Genomic DNA, 26,960 nt, shown 5'->3' with positions numbered 1-26,960 from the left:
GTAATAATAAAATATATTTCTTAAATTTTATTTAAAAATAAGTACCTACCTATACCTATAAAGTATAATTTATTTAGTGTCCGACCGAAGGTTCGGTTTCGGTTTCGGTTTCGGCCAGTTTCGGCCAAATAATCATGTTTCGGCTGTAGTTAAGGTTTCGGCCAAAAAACGGCCGAACCTTTCGGCCGGGCCGAAACTTACGAAATGGTACTTCGGAATAAGACCAAAAGTTGGGGAATAAGTAGGACAACAATATTAATACCTACTAAACACAATTCCACTAATGAGGGCGCCACTGGACGGTCGACGCAGTCTTAAGAGGCTGTCAATACCTATAACGCGCACACTGTCTAATTGTTTCGGAGTCAATGAGTGATTTTACCTCAATTTACTATTGGTTTGTGTTCCACATGTCCTCTACTTCAGCTTAGCCTTTGGCCTCGCTGCGCCATGCTCGGCCTGCGGTCTCGCTTTTTAATACTCGTACAATGCACATTGGTTGAAGTTTGTGCTCAACTACTTATCCTGAAGCCTGAAGCACGGCTTTGACTACGCATGAAAGTTCGCCTCACTGGGGCACTTCGGACTTTTAGGCCCAGGTGAAGATTTTTTGTCAACAAAAAATATCGCGCTCGCGTTTCTGGTTGGTTTTTTGGTTGACCCTGGATCTACATGTTAACTTGACTGGTGAATGAATAGAGTTAGACCAAGTAAATTCTGCAATGATTTTGATAGTGCGTGCAAATGTTATTTATACGTCATAATTTCATAGAAGTTTTGACGTTTAAAATAACATTTGCACTGCGTGTGTTATCAAAATTGTTGCAGAATTATCTTGGTCTAACTCTAGTAATTTTCTTAAAAAACTGCTTAAGTAACATCAATTTCAAGGATATTGAGGGTGTATAAAAGGGGTTTTATGACATTTTTCAACGATTTTAACAAGTCTACAAAAGTTTCGGTTTCGGTTTCGGTTTCGGCCGAAACTAGAGCCAAAGCCGAACATTCGGTTTCGGTTTCGGTTTCGGCAAAAAAACATGTTTCGGTCGGACACTAAATTTATTATCCCTGATTCTAATAGTTCTATAATATTCCACTCTATATAGTATAAAGTACGTACCAATTTTAATCACAAAGTACCTAATTAACTATATAACATATATATACCCTATATTATATTGCATGATTTTTTGCAAATATATATCGAGATTTAGTCAAAACTAAATTCTAATAGCATGGCAATACGAAACAAAGCACGCGTCTTCGTGAATAAAACTACGAGTATATAATAGGTACCTTATATATATATATATATATATATATATATATATATATATATATATATATATATATATATATATATATATATATATAGGTAACTTGATCTAGGCCTGTAGGTATATTTATATAAATCTCAGTATATATTTAGGTATTATTATAACACTATTGAAGGCTTGCTGCATTTAGAGAGTAATTCCCCGAAGAAACCAAGAAGTGCTATGACTACTCCTCCGAAGTAAAAGATGTAGATGCCCTGAAAAATACAAACAACAATGATTTACACTTGAAGAGTCCGAGTCGGAACACGCTAAGGTTTCTACTAAGGGGTCATCCATTAATTACATCACACGTTTAGGGGGAGGGAGGGGGTCAAGAAAATGTGACATATTGTGCCATGGGGGAGGACATTAATTTTCTTTCCTCAGCAGTTTTGGGTTATAAAATTACTAATATTTATATCGTCAAAAATATTTTGATAAAATATTAATAATACTTAGGTACTTACTTAATTCGATTTGGCGATTTCGTAGAAAAAATGTGACGTCACACTAGGGGGGGAGGGGTTTGCCAAATGTGACCTAGTGTGACAAGGAGGGGGGGAGGGGTAAAAAAACCTAGAAATTCGTGTGACGTAATTAATGGATGACCCCTAAGTGCTACATCAAGTAATGGAGCTTTTGTCCAGTCATTACATCAAAAAAACCGACCCTACCCGTGAATAATCAGTTCTTGGATTTTTTTTTCGTAGGTCCCTCGGGGTGCACTGGGAGTGTAAATTCAAAAAGTAGACTGAATCAAATTGAATTTCCAAAATATCGATCCTAGAAGAAAAATTGTGAGGACCAAACTTGTAGAGATTCAAATTTCCTACAATTTTTGTCCTCACGGTTTTACTGTAAAATCAAAAATGGCCGAGTTATTCAAGCAAAACCGTTTTTCGAATATACTCAGGAGCCTGATTCAGTCTACTTTTTGAATTTACACTCCCAGTGACCCCCCCGAGGGACCTACGAAAAAAAATCCAAGAACTGATTATTCACAGGTCAAAATCTATAATGACTGAACTACTTTTGACACGGATAAAAAACTACGATTCGGGAAATGAATTAGAGATGAACTAGATATGAAATAGTAAAGATATGTGACGTTCCACGGCAAAAGGTACCTTATGGCGGCTGGCGCCGCGATTCGGGAAATCAATTAGAGATTCACTAGATATGAAATAGTAAAGTTAATATATCTTTACTATATCGTATCTAGTTAATCTCTAATTCATTTCCCGAATCGCGCCGTAAGACGGACTAGAAGACGGTTTGACTATACCATATCGTATCTAGACATAATATTTAACGTATCTTAAAGTTCGAATCGGCCCATAAGGTACCCTATATATATATATATATACAGGGTGAAATCTGGGTCGTGTAGCAAGAAAGAAAAATAAGACTTGCCACTTGATTAGGAACACAACACTGTAGATTAGAGTGCATTAATTTGTATCTTTTTCGCACATACAAAAATAAAATACAAAATAATTTCTTATTTAGAGTCATGGTCACCCTACAGACTTGACAAGACAAACATCTAGTAAAGAAAGTATAGTGGTAACTTACGATAATAACTGATAACACTTATCTTCGGTTTTACATTCAGTGTAAAAGCAATTAAAAAGTTTTAAAAATAATTTAAAGACTTTATTAAAATTATTTACAATCACTGGGACGGAGACTCCACAAGCTTTTTTTAACAAATACGATCACAACTTAAACATACTTCAGGAGCTGCTCAAAGTGTGATCCGTTTTGCTGTCGACACAATTCAGCTCGTCCTCTGAGGTTATCTTTTAATCTGCCGGGAGCAAAGTGATTCATTTTCACACTTTCAAATGCTCCAATATCTCGCTGACAATGCTCTTCGATGGGTCACCAATCTTTTGATTTCGCCCCAGAGAAAAAAGTCCAAAGGCGTCAGGTCGGGACTACGAAGAGGCCATGCAACGGGTCCGCTGCCGCCGCGGTCAATCCAACGGCTCGGGAACTGTTCATCGAGGTAATTGCGTACTCGGTGTTCAAAATGAGCCGGAGCACCATCGTGTTGATAAAGCAAGTTATGAAAGTAATGTTCCGGCACTTCTAGCAGTAATTCAGGCACCACTTGTCTCAACATATCAATGGATAACGTTGGTGAAATAAATCCCGAGCAGTGTTAGCACGACGTGCTTGGTAATAAAACATTACCATGTCAGACCGCTCAACATTTGAAAACGGATATACCGCGGGCATTTTTCTGCTTAATTATCTTTAAAATTGCCACAATTAATGAACTCAATGTACAATCTTTGAATGATTTTATTTATTTTAAAGTTTTGACTTTGTCATAACAGTGACGGTTGACATTTCTTACTCATCTAATCAGTTGTTTATTAAATAGGTTTTAACATTAATTGTAAGGTAACCACAATTTGAGTTTTTAACTGGGATACTTAAATTGTTGATTAATTAATGAATAGCTGCAATTATTTAAAAATTAACTTTATACCTAACATCGCGTTAATTTACCAAGTTAAGTACAATAGGTTTGAATCACGACCCCGATTTCGCCCTGTATATGTTAATTTTTAGGCTATAAATTATTTGCGAACTAATTTACTTTCATCCAAGCCCGTGGGCCATTCCTGTGTGAACGAGAAACACACAACCATTCAATCCATTCATTCATCAATATTACGTAGTACGCACCAAAAGCTGTTTTATGCTTAACGGCTCAATTCCTTCCAAATCTTTTCTTGCTCTAGACAACCTTACTTCCAATTGTACTTTGAAGTCTAGATATTTCAAAGCGACCTGTAATGATTTAATGGTTAGATAGTCTCTAGGTAGTACCAGTACGAGCTAGCTTTACAATCTCAACCTAATTATTACAAGATTATTTACTCAAAAATATTTCAATCTCGCTTCAAATTCTTCCTCCTCGACAACAGTGTATAAGCCTCTTGAGTTCCAGAGGCCCTTATAAAGACCATATTCCAAAATGTAATTTAAACTTTTATATCTTGACAGTAGGTAAAGATTGGCTGTATTACCTACTAAATATGATCCAAACCTGCGTCTCCCAAGACAGCATTAGACCAGACTGGTGAAGGCGACCAACTAACTCGCTGAGTTTAGCAGTGTAGGGAGAACTCTTCCTCAGCATGACAACACACTGTTCGTAATAGATTTTATCCAGCATTATTTCGAGGTCCATCGCTGCTTCCTTGGTTATGTATTCACCGATCGCGAAGTATCCTAGATAAGTAGATAACAAATAAATCTCTAAGCAGACACCTACTTAGACATAGGTACTAAAATTCGACATGAGTGCGAAAGCCTTTACTACTCTTGATGATTATTATAATAAAGCTAACCCTGGTGTTAGATATACGAGTATATAGATATATGCGTGAGAGTGGCAAGGCGTCGCGCTATACGCCTTTGGTCATTCGACAGAAAACGGGGTTGGTCTCGTCGCATATGTACCCTACCTTATGGAGTATACCTAAACGGTTTGTCTTTAACTTTTATGTTTCTATGATAGAACAGATAAATTCTTAGACCAAAACAGACAAGATTGTTTTTTATTTTATATCTTAATATTACATAGCGCAGTCGGCAGGATATTGGATTTTTAGACAAATACTGTGTAAGAGCAAATAATTCATTTGTTTTTTTTCTTACCAATTATCATAGATTTTGCGAGGGTATTTTTCTCATAATGTAGTTTCGTAATAACAACTCTGGGATTTACAGACTTAACTGAATCAAATAATAACAACTGAAGGCAGTGAGATCTACCAAAACTGTTCATGCGTAAAATTTGAGCCATGATCCATGATGATACCAAGTGTATGCGATTACCTGCTGGAAGGTGCTCAATGCTAAACGCCATACTTCTTGAGAAGCTCTTCCGCTTTAAAATGTCGGCTGGGTAAGTTTTAAATTGACTGAGCAAACTCTTGATCAGAGGCTAAAAATAACAACAAAAACTTAGGAAACGAGCTAATAATATCGCATTTATTATTTACATATTTTTGACTTATTATGAAGAACGACTCTTTATTATTATTTTAGCTGCTACTCAGAAGAAGAAAATTAAGGATGACACGCTAGACGGAGCTGGGGCCGGGCCGGAGCTTCCGGCGCTTCATTTTTTATGGAACGCAGTACGTGGTCATTGATCAGCCGTCATAGAAATTGACGTGTCGGACGCCTCGACCCGGGCCCGGCACGGTCTAGCGTGAGTCATCCTTTTACTCTGAGAGCAACCTGAATCAAAAAAACAAAGCAGTAACTAATAACATTCGCTTCCCTTCTGCCCCCTCAATCCCTTCTCACCCCATTTTACGGTATCTCAAAACCAGTACCTCCTCTGAAAGAATAATAGAAAATATCCAAGCATCATGCGTAGCGCCCCACTCCATTTTCCTATCGACCAAGTCCTCCACCGTGTCTATGGAGGCCTCGTACTTGGGGACCGTGAAGCTGGACGCGAGGCCGCCGCTGTACGCGTTGTCTATGACGAGGCCTGTCACCAGCATCCAGCCGGTGATGCTGCGTATGCGCCACGAAGTCGCGTCCTCGCGAGTCTGAGAAGTGTTAAGCAGTTAAACCTAACCTAGGTTTAACCTTAGATAAAATGCACATAATACAGTAACACACAGCTCTTTAGAGTTCCGTACCCGAAGGGTAAAAACGGGACCCTATTACTAAGACTCCTCTGTCCGTTTGTCTCTCCGTCTGTCACCAGGCTTTATCTTATGAACCGTGATAGCTAATAGACGGTTGAAATTTTCACAGATGATGTATTTTAAAGAAATATTAAAGATTAAAAATATATTATTATTATTTCTGTTGCCGCTCTAACAACAAATACTAAAAACAAAACAAAATAAATATTTAAGTGGGGCTCCCATACAACAAACGTGATTTTTTTGTCGTTTTCCCCTTTCGTGTGCGAGTCCGACTCGCACTTGGCCGATTTTTATCTTGTCTGTAGAACCGATCTGGATTTCTAATACTTTGCAATGCAGTGCTTTGTGTTTTCTTGGCAATGTTGGGCACCAATGGTGAAATTAGGGTTCACCACGGTAGATACTGATCCCAACTCTGATTTTCAATGAATTACAAAATTGATAACGAGGTATTTTTGATGACATACGTTTAAATAGGCCCTTATTCCATGTATAAACTATTTTAAACCACTAACCGATGATGATGACTATTTTCTGCTATCAGAATAAGCTATCGGAAGCACTGTTTACCTCAATGCCATATAGTTCAGGTACACAAACTTTATATGGCATCATTAGCGTTAAACCTAATATTGGCAAATGGATGGTTGAAAAACTTGTTTGTTTGCAGGTTCAGGGTGGCCATAAAACGGTAGGACACGTCCTGTCAGAAAAATTATAGAATATCTGGTCTTTGTTTATTAATTGCACATGGCGGGATTCAAATGCGCATGCGTAACCTATGATTGCCACGCATGAAGCCCCAATTATTATTCCCGTGTCTAATTTAATTTCTTTAATTTATATTAAAATTATATTTAAAAAAAACAAATCTGCGTAAAATATCAGCTTACTTGAGTGATCATCATCCCAAAGGTGTCCAAGAAAACATTTTTGGTGGAGCGCTGGGCGACGGAGAGAGCGAACGAAGCGTAGAAGAAGGTAAACAGTATGCACATCCACATTGTCCACGTGAATGGCACCAACGGTAAATCCCAACTTGTCAAAATCCTACAAACAATTGCATCGCTATTAGTATTGCCATTCAGCGAGGGAATGCCGCCAGCATCTTTGGCACAATGCCGTGGGTTAGACGTAAATATATAAAACTGCTTAGGCCCAGACGGAGATGGCGGGACGACCTGGACGCATATCTTAACGACTGGCCGGAGATTACCCAAAATCGAGACGAATGGAAATCAAGGGAGGGCCTTTGCCCAGTAGTGGGACACCGTATAGGCTTATAATAAATAATTCTACTGTTTGAGAAAAAAAAGAAAATGACTACACCTCTAATTTTTACCGATGGAAACTAGTTTAGATGTTTTCGAATAAACATTTGATAATTTCCTGTTTTGTTTAACTTAACATTCATAATCTTAAGCTAGTAGGTATGTTGTAAATGTTAATTTTACTTGCCTAGGCGCGGGGGCGATGCAAGTGATAGCAGTTCTAATAATTGGAGCAGAAAAATCCAACACTCTGTATTCTTCGTACCAGGAATAGAGCGCCGCTGAAAGTTAAAGTAAGTAACATAACATTATTTGACTATGTAAAACAAAAAGTAAATAGTTACAAATACAAATTTCTATAATTTATACTTGCACTAGATTTGTAACATGTTATAAAAAAAAATTTACCCAATTACGGATTTTTCATGTGTAACTCTACCTATACAATGTCCTTATTTTCAAAATACGGTTAAAAATGTAGGTAGCCTACGTCACCCAAATCCCCATTCAATGAAATCAGCTAAATTATTTAGAATATAGGAAGTTTTTTATCGGACAAATTACCGTCTTGGGAAAATTCCCACTCACACAAACACCAAAATTAAGTAGGTAATGGTAAAATCATTGATGAAACTTTCTATAGTATACCTAGTTGAGTAAAAATTTACAATTCAGGTGATCAGAAATTAGCATTGGTACAACTTCTAAGGCGTTCTGCAAAATTCTTATACTGCAGTTATAATTATAAATAAAGGAATAGACTTACTGATGCCTATGTCGGCACGATCTTCAACCACATTGCCCAGGACGCCGACACCCGTATTATTCTCATAAATTTCGCCCCACTCGTGCTCGTCGTCTCTTACTATTTCCACGGTGCAATTCACCCACCTAAATGTGTAATTGGAAACAAAAAATACCAAACTTTCTGTTTTCATCTACATCTACGAAGCAAATATTATCCCGCTTAACTTTTTGTGCAAGGTAGTGATAGTAAGCATTCTACCAAGGACGAAAAATTACAACAATTTTTTTGGAACCTGTAGAATTTGGAGGATTAACTAGTTTATTGATTAGTTTTATTTAAATAAAATCATTTATTTACAAATAAAACAAGATATACAGTGGTATTACTAAAAGAAATAACTGAAAGTAAGCCCTTGAGGCATTGTACCAAGAATGCTGGCGGTTGGGTACGCTAGTTGGGCCACGTCATAGATTTGTAGAGCCAAATTTTGTATCTTAAGTATTACTCTAGGTGTTTCTCGATTGCACCCGTTTATTAGGTAATAATAGCAAGGTACACAGAAGACTATTATCAAAATAAGTCGCGGAGGTGGTTCCACAGAGTTGGAATTCGTTGCGTTGGTACCTTATTAGGGAGTCGCCGTCTTGCGAGATGATGCCGCAGCCCTGGTATCAAAGTCCCAATATTTTGCAGATGTGTCTTAGTCTCGGAGTAAATATCTATGGAGTAGAGACGCGCACTAATTTCTATCTGAAAAATTCTGTCATTTTTGGCGCGGGGGACGAGGTAACGCACACAAATAATGTTAACACTAATGCATTTTTAGCATACGTCGCTACACACGCACACGACAAAATTATCAAACACTAGCAAAAACTATATTCACACAAGTACAAGAACAAACACAGACAACCCTGTCCGTGAACGAGATGACGTCAGTTCTAAGTAAACCTAGGTAGTGCGAGGGACGCGTCGATAATATTGTCGATAAAATTGACAATGAATTTTAATTTCTGCTTTTATCAATTATAATAATAATACAATATCAAGTCTTTGTACCAGCATTTTACTAACTTTCAATTTTTGTATTGTTTAGTTGTTATTTCTAATAGTTTGTCAATTTGTTTAGGGCCAATCTTGCAAGCTGATATAGAATGTTTTTTTATTATCAGTTCATTAGTTAATATTTTACATGTTGGTTTACTTCTGAAAGCAATGCAATATACTATCGAGCATGCAGATCTGCATGATGACAGAGATGGAACGCGGCCATAGGATGTCATTTAAGGGATATTGAGTAGGGGATAATTAGTATATTATATACATATATCGGCGGTAGATCGTAAAATCGGGCATATCGAGATATTCCTAGGCATATCATGAAACGCCGCCATTTAATAATCTGCCTTTTGCATTTTTTGCCACTGCTAGTGCTGCATTCTATGTGGCATTTGGAGCAGAATGCTTAGATACTAGGTAGGTACTAAAATCATACGCTACCCAAACACGTACTATAAGTAGGATGTCAAGCCATTTCAATGGTTATCATTTGCTAAAATTTAGGACATCCTACTTATTCGATATGCCTAAATGTTGAGGTTTGAACGGTATAGCTGGTGGTCATTAGTCAGATCATGACATACCAGCGTTTCATGATCTGCTTAGGAATATCACACCTTGAAGTTAGCACGATATGGCTGGTGGTCACTAGGCAGATCATCATCTGCCTAGGAATATCACACCTTGAGGTTTGTACGATATGGCTGGTGTTCGCTAGTCATCATGACCATCTGTATATTATTCATTATGTTTATATCGATTTTACCGATATTGGTTTTTATGGTGTCCCATCACTAATATTGGTACGGTGATACCAGAGTAATAAATTAAAAGTGCCTATTTATGGAAAGTGACAGCCGTAAATACCTTAAATTAATAATATATTTGACATGTTAAAGAAAAATATATAGCTGGTCAAGCAAATCTTGTCAGTAAAAAAGGCGCGAAATTCTAATTTTCTATAGGACGATATCCCTTCCCGCCTACATTTTTCAAATTTGCCGCCTTTTTCTACTGACAAGATCTGCTTGACCAGCTATATGTAGAAACCAAAGGAAAAATTAATTTTCAAAAAATAGTCTATCGGTAATTTTACGTTATTTAGGGGTTGTGCACAAATCACGCGAGATGGTTTCGACTACTTTTTGATCCCCCGTCCCCCTTTTCTTTATTCTTATAGATCTATTAATTTGATTAAATAGATTAGGTTGATATGAAACTAAGGTGTTATATGAAAATAATGTGTTACATAAATTATATAACAAAAAGCATAGCACATAGGGCGTATTACTGCAATGTTCTGCCGCCAGAGTGTAGCACTAAGCTAGCTAGTAAATTTTCTCTTTTCACTTTATCGCTCAAATATGCAATAGTGATAGAGAGGTTAGATAACGAAATTTAAATTTTCTTGTTCCGCGGCGGACCACCAGATTGTGATGGATTGTGGTAGTCGCGCCCCCTACGCAGAGTTTCGCATAATATTTCCTATTAGAAATTCTACTCGTTACTAATTAATATTTAGAAAGTCTTCTTTAGAATTTTATTACCCTAAATTAGATCTAATATCATATCACTGGTATCACTGTCAGATTGACAATGTTTTTTAGTTATTTGCAAAATTAATGCACTATTTGATAATATTTAGATGTCTTCTTCTTTCCCCTGCCCTTATCCCACGTCATGTGGGGTCGGCACAACATGTTTTTCTCTTCCATTCTCCTCTGTCTTTCGTGTCCTCAGCACTTACTCCTTTCTTTCTCATATCCTCTTTCACACAATCCATCCATCGTTTTTTGGGTCTACCATACGCTCTCCGTCCATCAACATTCATCCCTAACATTCTTTTGCCTATATGGCATTCATCCCTCCTCATTACATGCCCATACCACGACAACCTAGCACTCCTCATTTTCTCCGTTACTGGAGCTACTTTCAAACTTCCTCTTATATACTCATTCTTAATCCGATCCTTTCTCGTCACTCCACACATCCATCTCAGCATTCTCATTTCCGCTGCATGCACTCTTCTTTCATCCGCTACTTTCGTCGCCCAGCATTCTGATCCATACATTACAACAGGTCTCACGATCGTTTTGTATATTTTCCCCTTAAGTTTAAGGGGCATTCGTGGATCGCAAGTTGTTCCAGAGACCTGTCGCCATTTCATCCATCCCGCATTTATTCTATTTTTCACGTCTCGGTCGATGTTTCCGTCACCTTGGATCAATGACCCAAGGTACCGGAGTAGATTTAGATGTAACAGTACTTAAATATGATAAAAAAACGTGTTCTTTTTGTAGACTAGACGTTTCCGATCTCATTTTGCATGAGAAAACGCTGCAATTCGGCATTTTCGGCTCCTATCATTCCGCTTAGACTGACGTTTGCTGAATGGCGTATGACGTGTGGCAACTAGTTTTATATAACTTCCTTGACCGGCGGCCGCGATCTTTTTGCAGAGGGGAACGCCTGTTAATGGCCGCTCCATAGATATTTACTCCGAGGTCTTAGTTAAAGTGTATGTAAAATGGGCCTCCTATTTTAGCAATTTTTATGATATGAGTCATATGAGTGTGTGTGAAAAATTGTCTCTAGAATGAAAAATTTAAAATACCTGCAGAACTCATCTATAATTCTCATTTCCATGCCATCGCGGCCCAGAGGGTTCAAAGACGGATCAAGGTCTAATAAAACGTATGGTTTATACGTAAACGCAGCAACTTTGACCGTCTTGCCGTATAAGTTCGACATGTCGTGAGGGAACAGATTCACTCCTCTCTCGAAATGACCAGTGCAAGAATCCCAGCGATCCAGATACAAAGGCTTTTGTACTTCTTTATCGGAACCGACAAATGTATGTGTTATCATGTCATATACCTCACAGTCTGAGCTTTGTAAAAAAGGTACTATCAACAATATATTAGCAACAAAACCGGTCTCAGTTAGCGTCAAAATATTAGTAAGATCACTTTTGTTGTACATTTCATCTTGAAAGGGTAAAAATATAAGTTTCTTGTCGCTTCTCCGTATGTCTCCTATATGGTTAACTTTCTCAAAAGCTTTCATGAAGTTTTCAGGCTCATGCATTTGAATTATGTAGTTAGAGCAACCTTTTTCCGACGCATCTAAAATTTGCTCAACAAGTACTGAATTATTGGGCTGTATTATCATAGAGCTCATGTTTGTGGGCATGTTAACGGTTAATTTTGTTTCAGTGGCAAACGTTAAGCAAAAAGATTCCTGCAAATGCTCTTTTATCAATAAGTTGAGTAATATTTCGATGGGGAATAATATACTTGGCGTTATCATCTTGATTTAGATAATCTTGTGATGTCAGAGAAAGCAGCCGAATTCCTTGAAAGCACTAGCGATACAGACGTTTATAAGCAGATGTTACGTTCGTCATTAATGATGAAACATAAGATAAGGTCAGGTAAACAGCTCTACAACACATGTTTACTTATGAACTCAAACAGTAAGTACCTAACTAATGTAATTGCAACGGGTCTAATAAAAACATTAAGGTTCAGCAGTCAATAGATTTTAAAGCATTAAAATAATCTTATCCTAACTGTTGATGTGTTGATACCTGGAGGCCTAGCCGAGGTGCCAATCGTTTGCGCCCTAGTGAACTTAGACTTTATGTAAGTATTTATATGAGCATATCGTCGGGTGACAAGCAAAAGTCACTAAGTACTATCAAAAAATTAAAGTAACAATGCACTTTATTACGCTTATAACACTGTTTATTTTCCAATAATTTCAATGATGTTAGTTAGTGACTTTTGCTTGTCACCCGACGATATTGAAGTCAACCGGGATACATAAGATTATTGCATCTATTTGTTATTTCCCGAATACGATTAACAAGAAACACCAAATATGCTAAGCCGTAGCTCGTAGCATCATTTTGGCACTTTACAGAGAAATTTGACACCCCTTACACTTATATGTGTCATGGGTTAACTCTTTCACTGCTTAACTACGCTTGTTAGGCCACATCATACATTTGTAGAGGCATAGCGACAATGGGTTACCCAACGATAGCTACAAATAGAACCCACGTGAAAATTCAGGGAAATATCGCTTGGCCGTAAAAACTATACTTATTTAGGCGATATTTATCTTATGGACGAGGTAATAGTATGTTTCATTATGTCATTATGTACTCAGAAAATTAGGTATTTAGGTATCGATATTGACATCGTTCAGCGTGCGTTTGAAATAGCCACTATCTTATGATCTCTGCGTACCCACAATTGTTACAAATCTACCGGTCAATTTATACTAGGAAAGGATATTATCGAGTTAGTATGTGGTTCGTGAATGAAGAGCTTATATTCACTTTGTTTACACTGGCCCATCAAAGAAAGTTTATGAGAACCAATTTTTATGATTATTAAACGAATGGGCTTCATTTAATTGCTCTGAAATCTACTCGATTATTTAATTCAAAATTATCTTGGAAAGTTACTGATCAAATAACTCTATATTATTCCTATGGGTAGGTGGTTTAATATTAACCCAATTATAGCAATTACAGGTGAAGATCGAGTCGGTTGTGTCTACCAAATAGTTCTCTAAATTATACATTTTTAGGATTCGTATCTATAGAAGGAGATTAAAAGCGTTTTATTAAATCACTTTTTGTGCTTTACCTACTGTGTTTAAAAGTATCTTCACACGAAGAGGATGAATCTATAATTCTATGTAAATATGTGATAATACTAAGAAAGTCACTCAAGTGACTCCTCTTACTATAATTATAATCAAATATTTATTCAAAGTGGCAACGACTGCTGATTATACCTACATTCGTGTCGTGATTTATTTGTTTTTTTTTTTACCATCTCACTTCTCGTCAGGTAGGGTGAGACCGTGAGAGAAACATGCCTAGTTTATTTTCCTCGGGATAAGAGAAACCGTATGAGGAAAGTCCATCTACGTAAGTATGCTTAAGTAAATTGTATGTATGTTTTATTTTTATTTTCAGTATTATAATTTAATTTAGTTTTTAATATCTTTAAGTATCTGTAATTGTTTATTTTCCCTACAAGTCGGCTTGTCCCATAGTTCCCTTCCCTTACCCCAATTAACCTTTATATTAGGTACATTTACTTAACTTATAATTTTAAAATTACATTGACATTGCTTAATTAACTAACGGTGTCATAGTATTTCATCGAATTTAAGCAGTTAGCATTAAATTGATGGAATTAAACTAAGTAGGCACACAAAGTGGAAACTGTAAACGTTCAGAATCATAAGTATGAGTATTCATAATCAGAAATAAATCTGTTAAATCACACTATAATACGTTGTATAATTTATATAGCTATTGTAGCTTTACCGCGTTTGATGAGCAATTCCGCAATGAAAACTAAGATCGATATAGAGAGTCCTCCAAAGTAAAGCAAGTAGATACCCTGAAAGTAAATAAAATAAACATTATTTCCGTAAAATATCGTTGTATGTTACTGTAGAGTTTAGTACGCCAAAAGTGAGTTCTTTTTTTGCACCGTGTTTTTTATTCTCCCTTTAGGGAATTAAATTAAAAGTCGAGAATATTTTAAATTGCCTGTTACATTTCCTAAAGCTTAAGCTTTTTACATGACTTATTTCATCAAAATCACGAATTAGATCCATAACTGATCCAGATCCAATTTGTGGCTTGTTATTAAAATCAGAATACGCCTGTAAAATAATGAATACTCACCAATAGCTGTTTTACGTTTAACGGCTCAACTCCGTCTATGTCTTTCTTTGTTCTAGACAATCTTACTTCTAGTTGCACTTTGAAATCCAAATATTTCAAAGCTATCTGTAATAAATTTAAATGTTTTTGACAAAGACTATGCTAACGCGTTTCCATCTTGTCATAGGCGTTTTCATCTTGTCAAACATTCTAACCAAACCAAACTCAATTAGGCTACTCCATATTATTATAGGTATTACGTAGTAGCAACTGTCCCCCTCTGTCTGTGTAAGAATGTCCTATAATATTTATTTATTTACCCTCGACGCCATAAATTAGATCATCTGAATGCTTGTATCTTTTAATTAAAACTGACACCATTTATTTCAAAATTACATGTGTAAATTAATAATAATTGTTTTGTCATCCAGATGCTGACTAATCTGTGTCTAAATTCTGCCTACGTCTCCCAGTGCAACAACAGCCCGAACTGTAGCTCTACTATGAGTTCCGTGAATGACAGTGAGAAGTGAAGATAGTGAGAAAGTTAAGGAAAATGTATGGAGTAATTGTACAGTGCCTCTACCGGTCACGTAAAGAACTAAAAATTTCAATTTGTACCATGAGTTACAAACGTTTTTACGCGAGTTTTCCATACTTGCCTAACTTCACACCTAAAACGCTCTCTTTCTAATTATATAATGAAAACTGAGCCAGAATTATTCTGCGTAAATACTTTACGCGAGTAAACGTGACAGATGTTATGGAAAAATACGTGCGTTTCCAACGTGACATTTCTGTCAACTTGTAAACACAACAAATACGCAGATTTTTCACGAATATTAATGCAATTTTCAACGTAATATGTATAAATTTATAACAGTATGTGAACTTCAAGCAAAACTTTAAGGGATAAATCAATTAATAGTTCGATAAAAGGCTGATTTAGTACAAAGGTAATGAGTTATACTTGACATCATATTTTCCTATTTCTACTGCTACCTACATTTGCGAAAATCACATTGCTTACGAGCAGTTTTTGGTTTTAGGCAAGAAGCTGATTGAAAACAACATTTCCCTGAAAACCCGGATTGCATCATGTATGCATGCGTATGCATGTAGAAGTTACATATGTATTAAGAATTAAGGCTCAATACAAGGAGCGGTACATAGACATGTTGCTGTTTTTGTTGCTGGGTGCACATAACACATAGTAAGAATATTTACACAAGAATTGCTACGTATTTTATTAAGCATTATTATCTTAAATAAAATAAAACATACAAATGTTCTGTGAGTTTATTTATTTTTCTTTACTGAGTAAGTATTATTTTATTTTCCGTTGTTCAAATTATTGTGTTTGGTAGGTACTCGTTTTTCATGTCAACTTTGTAACAGGAAATATAAAACTTTCTTCAAAAACTTTTGCTGGTGCTTCAGAATCTGAAAATTTAAAACACATTTATTGCCAAATACCCGCTGCGTGGGTTCATTTTGTATTGGAAATGGGGCGCTTGGCACTGAAATATACTCGAGATCATATAGGTAGTATAAAATTAAGATCGCTATTAAGGTCATACGTAGGGTCTGTGCGGAAAGAGAAGAGTCGTAGGTATAATGTATGGGCTCCCCTAAATTTCACGATTCTTCTCTTTCCGCACACTCTATTAGATAATGTTACTTAGCAGTAGGAGACGGCCGCTGTCATGATGCGGACTGAAGCGGATCATTATAATACATACCTATTTTAATATTTTAAGATTTCTTCTCATGTGTGTACTATTTTCATCATAGGTAATAAATATGTAGCCAAAAGTAGCCTGTATAATCGCGCCGTATACTTTGCTTCCTATTTTTTAACACGCAAAGTCATAATTTTAACTCGATTATTAATGATGTTTACGTAATTATCATATTTTGCAATTTTTTTCTTGAATACAATATATTTTAATTTATACATTGTTTACTAACATTGATGTGTTTATTATTTTCGTAACTATGGCAACGTCAAATCTTTAAAAAAATGTAGAATGAAGGTTGAGTCAGTAACAAAGTGACAAAATTGGTCTTAGAGCATTTAATAACTGGAGTGGCCATTGAGTGCTTACTGTTAGGATTTAGGATTAGGGTTCCAAGCAGGAAAGAAAAGCTTGTTTTAACACCATATAGTTAATGTTTATTAATCTCAAGCAAGACTACATAGTAATGGCGTCTCATACGGGAAGAAAGAACACCTACATTTGTTTTATATTGACAACCGAATAAATCAAATATCATAGTCGTAGTAGTCTCGTAGGTATACTCTTTATTTTTTTGTTGACATTATTACTTACCCCTCTGCCGAAAAACACAATTGTGCAAACTTTTGTATGGACTGACATGGCTATTTGTACGTTACGTACAAATCATGTAGAAATAGCAATACATTTGACGTCCCCTCCCCCGCAAAAATCGGCAGACTGTTTTGTAAAGAAAATGACAGCGATGACATGTCCCTTCTAAATGCTCTTAGTGGATGGTAGAGGTAAGGAATACAATCTCCATGTAATTAATAATGAAAAAGTGTCCGTCAAAAACCTTAAGAGGGAAGTATACTACGTAATCGTCCATACAAAAAGAGAAAACGTTTTTCCACTTGTAAATACGAGTATCTTCCATTCTCCATGATTTTTAGTACGGTATTGATACAATGAAAAACTAGGTTTATGGGTTTTCTTTTTTTCGCTACTCTGGAGAGATTTAGAAAAATTATAATAGCTGACAGCGTGCCCACTTTTTGCAAATATTCTCCCATAAAGGAGTTTTCTCATAAAGTCATAAAGGATTCTCCTTACCTCTACCCTCCATATTCACGGCTACCATCAGTATATGTAACATTACTTTCTGTGCATCTCACTTGCACTAATATGCGAGAGCGAGATGCATAGATAGTAAATTACGTAGACGTGAGAAAATGTGTCAATTTTGTTATTTAGTTCTATAGGTGAATCCTAGAGGCGCTGTATAAAATTCCGATATAACTCTTGCTCTGTTTTATAGTATACTTAGAAAGGGACAACATCGTTTGGAGTGGAGTGAAGTTAGGTACATAAGACCGTAAAGAAACGTAAAACGTGACACACGGCACGTTTATTCACTGAAAGTAAGTGAAAAATACTCTGCCAACTGATAGTAGAGGCACAGGGTGAAGGCGACCCACCAACTCTGTTAACTTGGCATTCACTGGGAACTCTTCCACATCATCACCACGCTCAGCTCGTACAAACAGCAACAGTCTTAACTTTCCATCGGTGGACCTTATGCCTTTTGTAATAAGGTCCACCGATGGACAGTTAACAGTGTAGGCGATGGTAGTAGGTACTTACATGTCCCCTAACATCAGCTCCTGTTCTTGGGTTCTTCTTTGGTTATGTTCTGACCAAGGAGAGGTCAAATATCGTGTCTAAAACCTAATTGGATCTGTGTGTCTACATCCTCACCTGTGTTTCCCAGCACAGTAACAGCCCAGACTGTTGAAGACGACCAACCAACTCGGTGAGCTTGGCGGTGTACGGAGAACTCTTCCTCGTCATCACCACGCACTGCTCGTAGTACATGTCTTCCAGCATCAGCTCGAGGTTCTTTGCACCTTCTTTGGTTATATACTCGCCGATCGCGAAGGATCCTAGACAACATATAGATAGGATAGGATATATGGCGTGAGACTGTAAAGAGTAATAGTTAGGGAGGCGAGGTAGCTAAATGGCGTAATTCAACGGCGCCGTCGAGACCTATCAAAATCGAAAGATAAAATAATTTCGAAAAGAAAAGCTCGTATGGCAAAAACCATTTTAGCCTTCGAGCAACACGGAAGGGAGGCGGTATTCGCACTATTTCCCCTCTGCCGAGGTACAAGATTAGCGCGTCAATATAATCTACCGCGGGTAATAAAACTAGTTGCACTTGGATTTTTCACTAGACCGAGTCCAGACGCGCGCGTGAACACTGCTGCACAAAAATGCCTGTTTGCTCGGTTTTTTGTTATAAAAAGAGGTCGGGGACGTCAAATTTACAAAAAGAAAGTGTTACATTTCACATGTAATATTTTTTTTTACATATCATACGTTTAATTACATTTAAATACAATTATTATATTTTAGTCTCAAGTAATTGTTGGATTTATCGATTTTGCTCGCTCAGTACAAATTGCGGATCGGTCGAGCGACAAATCCGACTTCTCATCTCTCAGAATACAATGACATACTTCAACGGAAATGTGTTAGTGTGCGTGTTGTGACACTAGTCACTCGTCCGTACACAAAAAGAGATCGAGGTTTGCAAGATTTGTCTTTGACGTGTGTCATTTTGTATGTATTTGTGTCGTCATTACAGAGGGCCTACCGCGAACCACGTTCGACGTGTTGCCTCCCTGTCACACTTACGTATGAATTTACAAGTGCCATAGAGAGGCAACACGTCGAACGTGGTTCGCGGTAGGGCCTCTGATTGGATTGTGTATGTAAGTGTGTGAGAAGTGCCACTGTGTGCACCTTCCCCCCGCGAAAAACGGCAGAAAGATTTGTACGATGAGATATCGCTTGGGCCCCTCCCTTCTGACGTGTCGGAAGCCGGTGTTGCTCGAAGATTTTAGCGGTAGGTTTGGCGTGTACGGTTTTTCAAAAATGTTAAAAAAAACAGTTACTTGGGCATTCTCGAGCGCGTCAGATATTCATACTACGTATGCCCCGAGTGCCTCTGATAACAACGGTATACTAATCTGCCGGTTTGCGTGGTGGGGGTAGGCATATAAAGTAGTCAAAAATGCAAAAAAAAAAATTTACTCGAGCGCGTCAGATTTTCGGAAGGGGTGTTAAGTAGGCCCCAAGGAAGCTTCCTTTAAAAAAACTGACGATTTCGGCGTGACGATAAGTTACGATGAATTTTTGAAAATGCAAAAAAATAAAGTTTTTTTGAAATACTCGAGCGCGTCAGATTTTCATAGAAGAGGTTTATCTCGGTATCCTGAAAGCATATTTTTTTAATCTGACAAGAATGTTGGTGGGTTCTCTTAATCTGACCGAAAAAGGTTTTTTGGTTTGGTTTGGTTTCTTTTTTTTCCTTTCTTATGTAAAGAGACCTTTTTTGTGTAAAATAAAATTACCTTTTTTGTTTATTTAAACTTTTTTTTTGTAAAATGTATCGTTCGCGACTTATATGCCGCAACGCGTTCTTAGGAAGACGAAATGGCTCCTCCACACTTCCGGTCATGCGGAAACCGGCAGATTTTGTATTTTTAGTAAGTTTTAGATTATATTCTTCAAAATAAAAAAAATAAAAATCGCGCTCGAGAATGCCGGATTAACGTTTTTTTTTTACAAGTTCGAGACCCTATAACTCGGCGGCGTCAAGGACTTATCGTCAGATTAGTTAAATTTAGTCTTTAAACACTAAAATCAACCCCCAATATCTTAATCTGACGCGCTCGAGTATTTCAGACTATCCATTTTTTTTTACTAATCTGATCGTCTATCCTAGGCGCGCGTCACTACATATAGAGCTAAATACTTTACAAGGTTGTTCTATTAGGTCTAAGGTATCTCTCATATCTTAAACTGCCACGCTCGAGTATTGCCGAAAATTCCCCTATTCGCCTCCCTAACCATAAGATGTGAGACACTTGAGACGTGAGAGAGTAAAAGTATTACTACACGGCCATAGAACACAAAGTACTCAATTGGAAGGTCAGACAGCAGTCGTTCTTTTTTAGTCAATTCTTGGGATTACTTAGCTTTACTTCCGAAGCCGGCACAACAATTGGAAGATGATAGTTAACATAATTATTCTATTGACTTCTATCGTACCTGCCGGAAGGCGTTCAATACTAAACGCCATACTCCTTGTGAAGCTCTTTTGTGTCAATTTTTCTGGTGGATAAACCTTAAATTGACTTATTGCACTCTTAATTAGGGGCTGAAAATAAAATTATATATTAATTGTTTTTTATATAACACACAGCCTAGCAATCATTTCAAAGAGCAAGACATTTTATCCAAATGAACATATATTTTGTCAGACTTTTCAATTTCATAGAGGTAGTTTGATATCTATTCTCGGCCTTATTACTTTGCAAATCACTCAACAACCCATACCTCCTCAGAAAGTATCATAGAATACAACCAAGCGTCAACAGGAGCACCCCACTCCATTCTCCTGTCCACCAGGTCCTGTATCGTGTCTATGGAGGCCTCGTACTTGGGGACTGTGAAGCTGGACGCCAGGCCTCCACTGTACGCGTTGTCTATGACGAGGCCTATCACTAGCATCCAGCCGGAGATGCTGCGTATGCGCCAGGAACTTGAATCTCCGGGACTCTAAAAAACAAATATATGCAAGACTAGCTGTTGCCCGCGACTTCGTGCGCGTGGAATCTTATCTTCAACATTTTACATCTTTAGTACCTATAATTTTCATATCCAAGCAATGTTGAAATTAAGTAGGTACTTTTGTTTTTTAGCAAGTTGTATGAAGTTTTAAGTCAAGTGGATTTTGATGTTGGTTGCTGAAATTACTTTTCTTGTATTCTCATAATAGGTACCTATGCCCTTATACAAAGATTCAAGTTCCGCATTCCGCACTCACAAAATATCTGATCTCCATACAAACTTTCAACCCCTTTCTCACCACCTTGGGGGATGATTTTCAAAAATGCTTGAATTAGTTTTAATGTTTTTTAATTTATTACCTTTTTTTCCAAAAAGTTAAACTTTCTAGCTTAAAATCAAATTTACACCCCAAGACGAATTTTCATCCCCTTTTTAGCCCCCTTAGGGATTGAATTTCCAAAAACGTTGCAATTACTTTTTTTTGTAATCGGCTATTATGTCTTTCTAAGAAGTTTCAAAGCATTTGTAATGGATTCAAACTTTGAACCCCATTTTAACCCTGTTAGGGGATGAATTTTACAAATCGCTGAAATCACTTTTATTGTCTTCTAATAAATATACCCAAATACAAAGATTCAAATCCCGCGCTCGAAAAAATGCATGATATCCATACAAACTTTCAACCCCGTTTTCACCACCATTGGGATGAATTTTCAAACGCTGTAATTAGTTTTCTTGTATTTTAATATAATACCTTTTTACAAAGTTTCAAGTTCCTAGCTTCAAATAAAACTTGCACCTGAAGACGAACTTTCATCCCCTTTTTAACCCCCTTAGGGGTTTAATTTCCAAGAACGTTGCAATTACTTTTTTTTGTAATCGGCTATTATGCCTTTCTAAGAATTTTCAAAGCATTTGTAATGGATTTTAACTTTGAAACCCATTTTAACCCTGTTAGGGGATGAATTTTACAAAACGCTGTAATTACTTTTATTGTCTTCTAATAGTATCCCCAAATACAAAGACTCAAGTCCCGCGCTCGAAAAATTGTTTGATATCCATACAAACTTTCAACCCCTTTTTCACCACCTTAGGGGATGAATTTTCAAAAACGCTGAAATGAGTTTTCTTGTATTTTAATTTAAAACATTTTTACAAAGTTTCAAGTTCCTTGCTTAAAATAAAATTTGCACCCGCAGACGAACTTCCATGCCCTTTTTAACCCCCTTAGGGGTTGAAATTCCAAAAACGTTGCAATTAATTTTTTTGTGATCGGCTATTATGCCTTTCTAAGAAGTTTCAAAACCATTTGTAATGGATTCAAACTTTCAACCCCTTTTTAACCCTGTTAGGGGATGAATTTTACAAAACGCTGAAATTACTTTTTCATATCTCATGCTCTGAAAGTGAGTCGTTGTTGTTCTAAAAGGTGCGCAGGAAGTGATACGTTTATGCTCTAGTGCAGAAAAGTGGTGTACTCCTCTGCGTCCCCGTCCCACAAAAAACAGGGTGGAATCAAAATGGAAAAATAGTGTCTTCATTTCCTCGCCTGGAACAATTGGTATTTGTTTAATTTTACTAATCCCACGTTGATCCTTTTTTTATAAAAAATTATGTAAGTGAATTGTTAAAAACAAATTATTCTTGATTTCTTTCGTTGAATTCTATTTACACGATTTCATAAGACGGGAACCAAATGGAATACACCAAAAATATTTTTTAAACCTTACACTTGCGTAAATGAGCAAAGGCAGAATCTTGTACAGCCACAGTTAAACGTTTGTATGATATTAAATTGATTTTTAATGTTATTTGGCACTATATTCATGAAAATAAAATAAAATAAAAGATAAAAATTACTTATATTAGTAATTAAATTGTTATTTTATATTTAAAATACTTTTATTATGTTATTACGCGGTGCGGCCCGGTAGTCTGTGGCGGCTTTTAGAACGAAAAAGTATAAAATTAAAAAGTAAGAGGCAACCCGCTGATTTTCATACTATAATGAACAAATCATTTTTAAATTACTTTAGTTTGTTAAGAAATGTGTATTTTCGTAAATATTGCAATCTAAATGATTTTCGCTAGGGGTTATTAATCTTCACACATGTAAAGTCTCCGATTACAAGTAAGTCCTAAGGAAAATAAATCATGGCCGTAGATCTATTAGGTACTTCCATTACTGATTTTGCGGAATTGCCTTGTATTGTTTGGTTTCCTCGCATTCGATATGAAAAGTAGAGTGTTTAACTCGGGTGAAAGGCACCATTTCTGTCTCGGACTATTGGCGCTCTCACTGCGTTCGAGCGCCAAACTACCTCGACAGAAATGGGTGCCTTTCAACCCTTAGTTAACAATCTACTATTCCTGTCTTCTAATAATATCCCTAAATACAAAGATTCAAGTCCCACACTCGAAAAAATGTTTGATATCCATACAAACTTTCAACCCGTTTTTCACCACCTTAGGGGTTGAATTTTCAAAAACGCTGAAATTAGTTTTCTTGTATTTTAATAATATATCTTTTAACGAAGTTTCAAATTCCTAGCTCAAAAGAAAACTTTAACCCCATACAAACTTTCATCCCCTTTTTAACCCTGTTAGGGGATGAATTTTACAAAATGCTGAAATCACTTTTATTGTCTTCTAATAATATCCCCAAATACAAAGATTCAAGTCCCGCGCTCGAAAAAAATTTTGATATCCATACAAACTTTCAACCCCTTTTTCACCACCTTGGGGGATGAATTTTCTAAAACGCTGAAATCAGTTTTCTTATTTTTTAATTTGATACGTTTTTACAAAGTTTCAAGTTCCTACCTTAAAATAAAATTTGCACCCGAAGACGAACTTTCATCCCCTTTTTAACCCCCTTAGGGGTTGAATTTCCAAAAACGTTGCAATCACTTTTTTTTGTAATCGTCTATTATGCCTTTCTAAGAAGTTTCAAAGCATTTGTAATGGATTAAAATTTTCAACCCCTTTTTAACCCTGTTAGGGGATGAATTTCACAAAACGCTGAAATTACTTTACTGAAATTAGTTTTCTTGTATTTTAATAATATATCTTTTTACGAAGTTTCAAATTCCTAGCTTAAAAGAAAACTTTAACCCCATACAAACTTTCATCCCCTTTTTAACCCTCTTAGGGGTTGAATTTCTCAAAATCGCTTCTTATCTCTTGTACACTTTATAAATGCAATCTGGTGTGCAAATTTCAACTTTCTGTCTTTTGTAGTTTCGGCTCTGCGTTGATGAATCAGTCAGTCAGTCAGTCAGTCAGTCAGTCAGTCAGGACACTTGCATTTATATATATAGATTACGGACAAGGCGATAAATGTTTATGTATTAATAACGAGAGTAGTTAGTTTCTGACATGTAGGCACCATGTAAGGTGGTGGTACTTGTGCTCGACGCGGTCCCAGTATAGGTATGTCATCTTGAAACTTAAGTCATTGTCAATAAAGATAACAGCAGGGTGTCATCTATTGGGCATTAGCATGTCGAGCACTAATTAGTACCACCACCTTATCTAAAATTTTAGTTGACAATTTTTATTGGGATTACAGCAGATAGAGTTATATTCGACTGCGTCTTGCATCTTTGTGTTGTGACTTGTGACCGTGAGCACCTTGTAATTTGTGCGTATTATTGGTAGCGCATTTTGCTACTAACCTGACCAATCATATTCCCAAATGTAGCGAAGAAAATGTTGTCAGTAGATCGTTGAGCTACGAAGAGGGCAAGTGACGCGAAGAAGAAGGTAGCTATCAAGCACATCCACATCAGCCACGAAAATGGCACCAATGGCAAGTCCCAGCTTGACATAATCCTAAGAATTAAATTATTAGGTATCACTATAATTTTTTTCTGGTTTTAAAGTGGGCTGATGCAAAGATTACTCATGTGTCCGTTACATATAAAAATGATTATGTCCAATCAAAGTGAAAGCAGCATTTTGAAGACTTCCATATTTTTGATTGGTACGCATTTTTGGTATAGTAGATAAGTATATCACTAATATGTTATATATTAGATATTTACTTGCCTGGGTGCGGGTGCAATGCAGGTGACAGCAGTTCTTATAATAGGAGCAGAAAAATCCAATGCCCTATATTCTTCGTACCAGGAATAGAGCGATGCTAGAATGAAACGCAAATTATTACAGGTTACATTACATTACACTTATTTATATACAGGGTGATTCAGGAGACGTGAGCAGGACTAAGACTGCGCATTTTGTAAATTATAAGCAACTGTTTCGTATCAATATTAGTGAGATTAACGTTAATTTTCTACTCGTGTTGAAAAAAAAAAAATTATTTACGACATGCATGGTCACCCTAAAATTAGAATACTAAACTACCGATATTCTGTGTCAAATTGAATGTTATTACTGTCATCACGGTCTGGTTACTTTTGAAAACTCGTATCTCACTCAAGTTGACAGTTTATTTTCTTCGTAATCAAAATGCTGTCATTACGGTTAAAGAGGTTTTATGTTTATTAATTAGGTCTTGTAGGGTAACCATGATTGTAGACAGTTAAATTTGCTCTCACCAAAAAGTAAAAAATAGGAAAAAGTGTCGTTGTTTCACCTAAATACGACGGTGATCGATCAATTATCAGTTACTGAGTGTGCAGGATTAGTCCTGCTCACGTCTCATGAATCACCCTGTATGTATTATGTAATGGGTCGTCTATTGCCTGAATAAAGAAACATTCATTCATATACAAAAGAGGTTCATTTTTAAGTGCCGAGGTAATATATAATTGTCTTACTAATTCCTATTTCCGTTCGATCTTCGACCAGATTTCCAACTAGGCCGACGCCAGTATTGTTCTCATAAATCTCACCCCACTCCTGTCCGTCGTCGGGTCTTACGATTTCCACTGTGCAATTAATCCACCTAAAAATATTTATTAATTCTTGATACTTTTTATAAAAACCATATATAATCGTATATTTTTTGGGATATTCTGTAACGTTACCTACCTGCAAAACTCCTCTATGAAGCGTATGTCTATGCCATCGCGGCCTAGCGGAGCCAGAGATGGCTCCAGGTCTAATAATACGTACGGTTTGTATGTAAATGCTCCCACTTTGACCTTCTTGCCGTATAGATTGGACATATCATGAGGAAACAAATTTACCCCCTTTTCAAACAATTCGGTGCAAGAATCCCAACGATCTAAGTACAGAGGTTCATGTATTTGTTCGTTGGCACCCACAAATTTATGAGTTATCATGTGGTATACTTTACAGTCTGCTGAGCTTTGTGCATTAAGTGCTATTAATAAAATATTAGGAACGTAACCAGTTTCCTTTAGCGCCAAAATATCAGTAAGGACCCTTGCATTATAAAATTCATCTTCTAAAGGTAGAAATATGAGTTTCTTGTTGCTTCTCCTTACATCGCCTATATGATTGACCTTGTCAAAAGCTACCATAAAATCATGAGGTTCATCCATTTGTATAATATAATCGGTGCAAGCTTTTTCCGATGCCTCCAAAATTTGCTGCACCAGTTCTGAATGATTAGGTCTTATTCTTATAGAGCTCATGTTTAATGGTAAGTTAATCATTAATTCAGTTTCTGTGACAATCGTTAAGCAAAAAGACGTTCGCAAATAATTATTAATTATTGTGTTCAGTAATATTTCGATCGGAAATAATATGTTTGACGGTATCAACATCTTGACTATTTTTTTAAATATAATTTAATAAATAAGACATAAAATAACTATAATACGTAAGATCTTCTTGATGCAACCACTTTTTTCGAATGCAAGTGTGACATAGACGCATTTTG

General features: G+C 36.5%; 1 protein-coding gene and 1 long non-coding RNA gene across 2 annotated transcripts; one reads left to right on the top strand and one right to left on the bottom strand.

The window, feature by feature from the left end:
- Positions 1-155: 155 nt before the first annotated feature.
- On the bottom strand, positions 156-26,960 carry LOC134666231 (uncharacterized). Its single transcript, XM_063523382.1, has 19 exons — positions 26,144-26,960; positions 25,930-26,057; positions 25,196-25,289; positions 24,823-24,979; positions 20,912-21,133; positions 20,624-20,732; positions 18,263-18,447; positions 14,805-14,909; positions 14,425-14,514; positions 11,703-12,403; positions 8,048-8,172; positions 7,469-7,562; positions 6,904-7,060; positions 5,684-5,905; positions 5,178-5,286; positions 4,384-4,568; positions 4,020-4,124; positions 1,375-1,534; positions 156-1,316 (listed from the first exon to the last, which is right to left on the bottom strand). The coding sequence occupies exons 1-18, from the start codon at positions 26,842-26,844 to the stop codon at positions 1,436-1,438; spliced, it is 3,588 nt and encodes a 1,195-aa protein (XP_063379452.1). The 5' UTR covers positions 26,845-26,960; the 3' UTR covers positions 156-1,316; positions 1,375-1,435.
- Positions 15,540-16,074, top strand: LOC134666015 (uncharacterized). Its single transcript, XR_010098440.1, has 2 exons — positions 15,540-15,739; positions 15,833-16,074. It is a non-coding gene; the product is annotated as an uncharacterized LOC134666015 (long non-coding RNA).

Source organism: Cydia fagiglandana, chromosome 7 (assembly GCF_963556715.1).
Source record: "Cydia fagiglandana chromosome 7, ilCydFagi1.1, whole genome shotgun sequence".
Taxonomy (NCBI): Eukaryota; Metazoa; Arthropoda; class Insecta; order Lepidoptera; family Tortricidae; genus Cydia; species Cydia fagiglandana.
This window is presented reverse-complemented; position numbering and strand designations above follow the sequence as displayed.

Bases quoted from the DNA above. Each gene is read 5' to 3' on its own strand.
- LOC134666231 (XM_063523382.1), bottom strand. From the start codon at position 26,844: ATGTTGATACCGTCAAACATATTATTTCCGATCGAAATATTACTGAAC. The intron at 26,058-26,143 runs GTAGGTAACGTT...AAATATTTTTAG, and splicing joins TTCATAGAGGAGTTTTGCAG to GTGGATTAATTGCACAGTGG. The intron at 1,535-4,019 runs GTGCGTACTACG...TGTATTTTTCAG, and splicing joins TAAGCATAAAACAGCTTTTG to GGCATCTACATCTTTTACTT.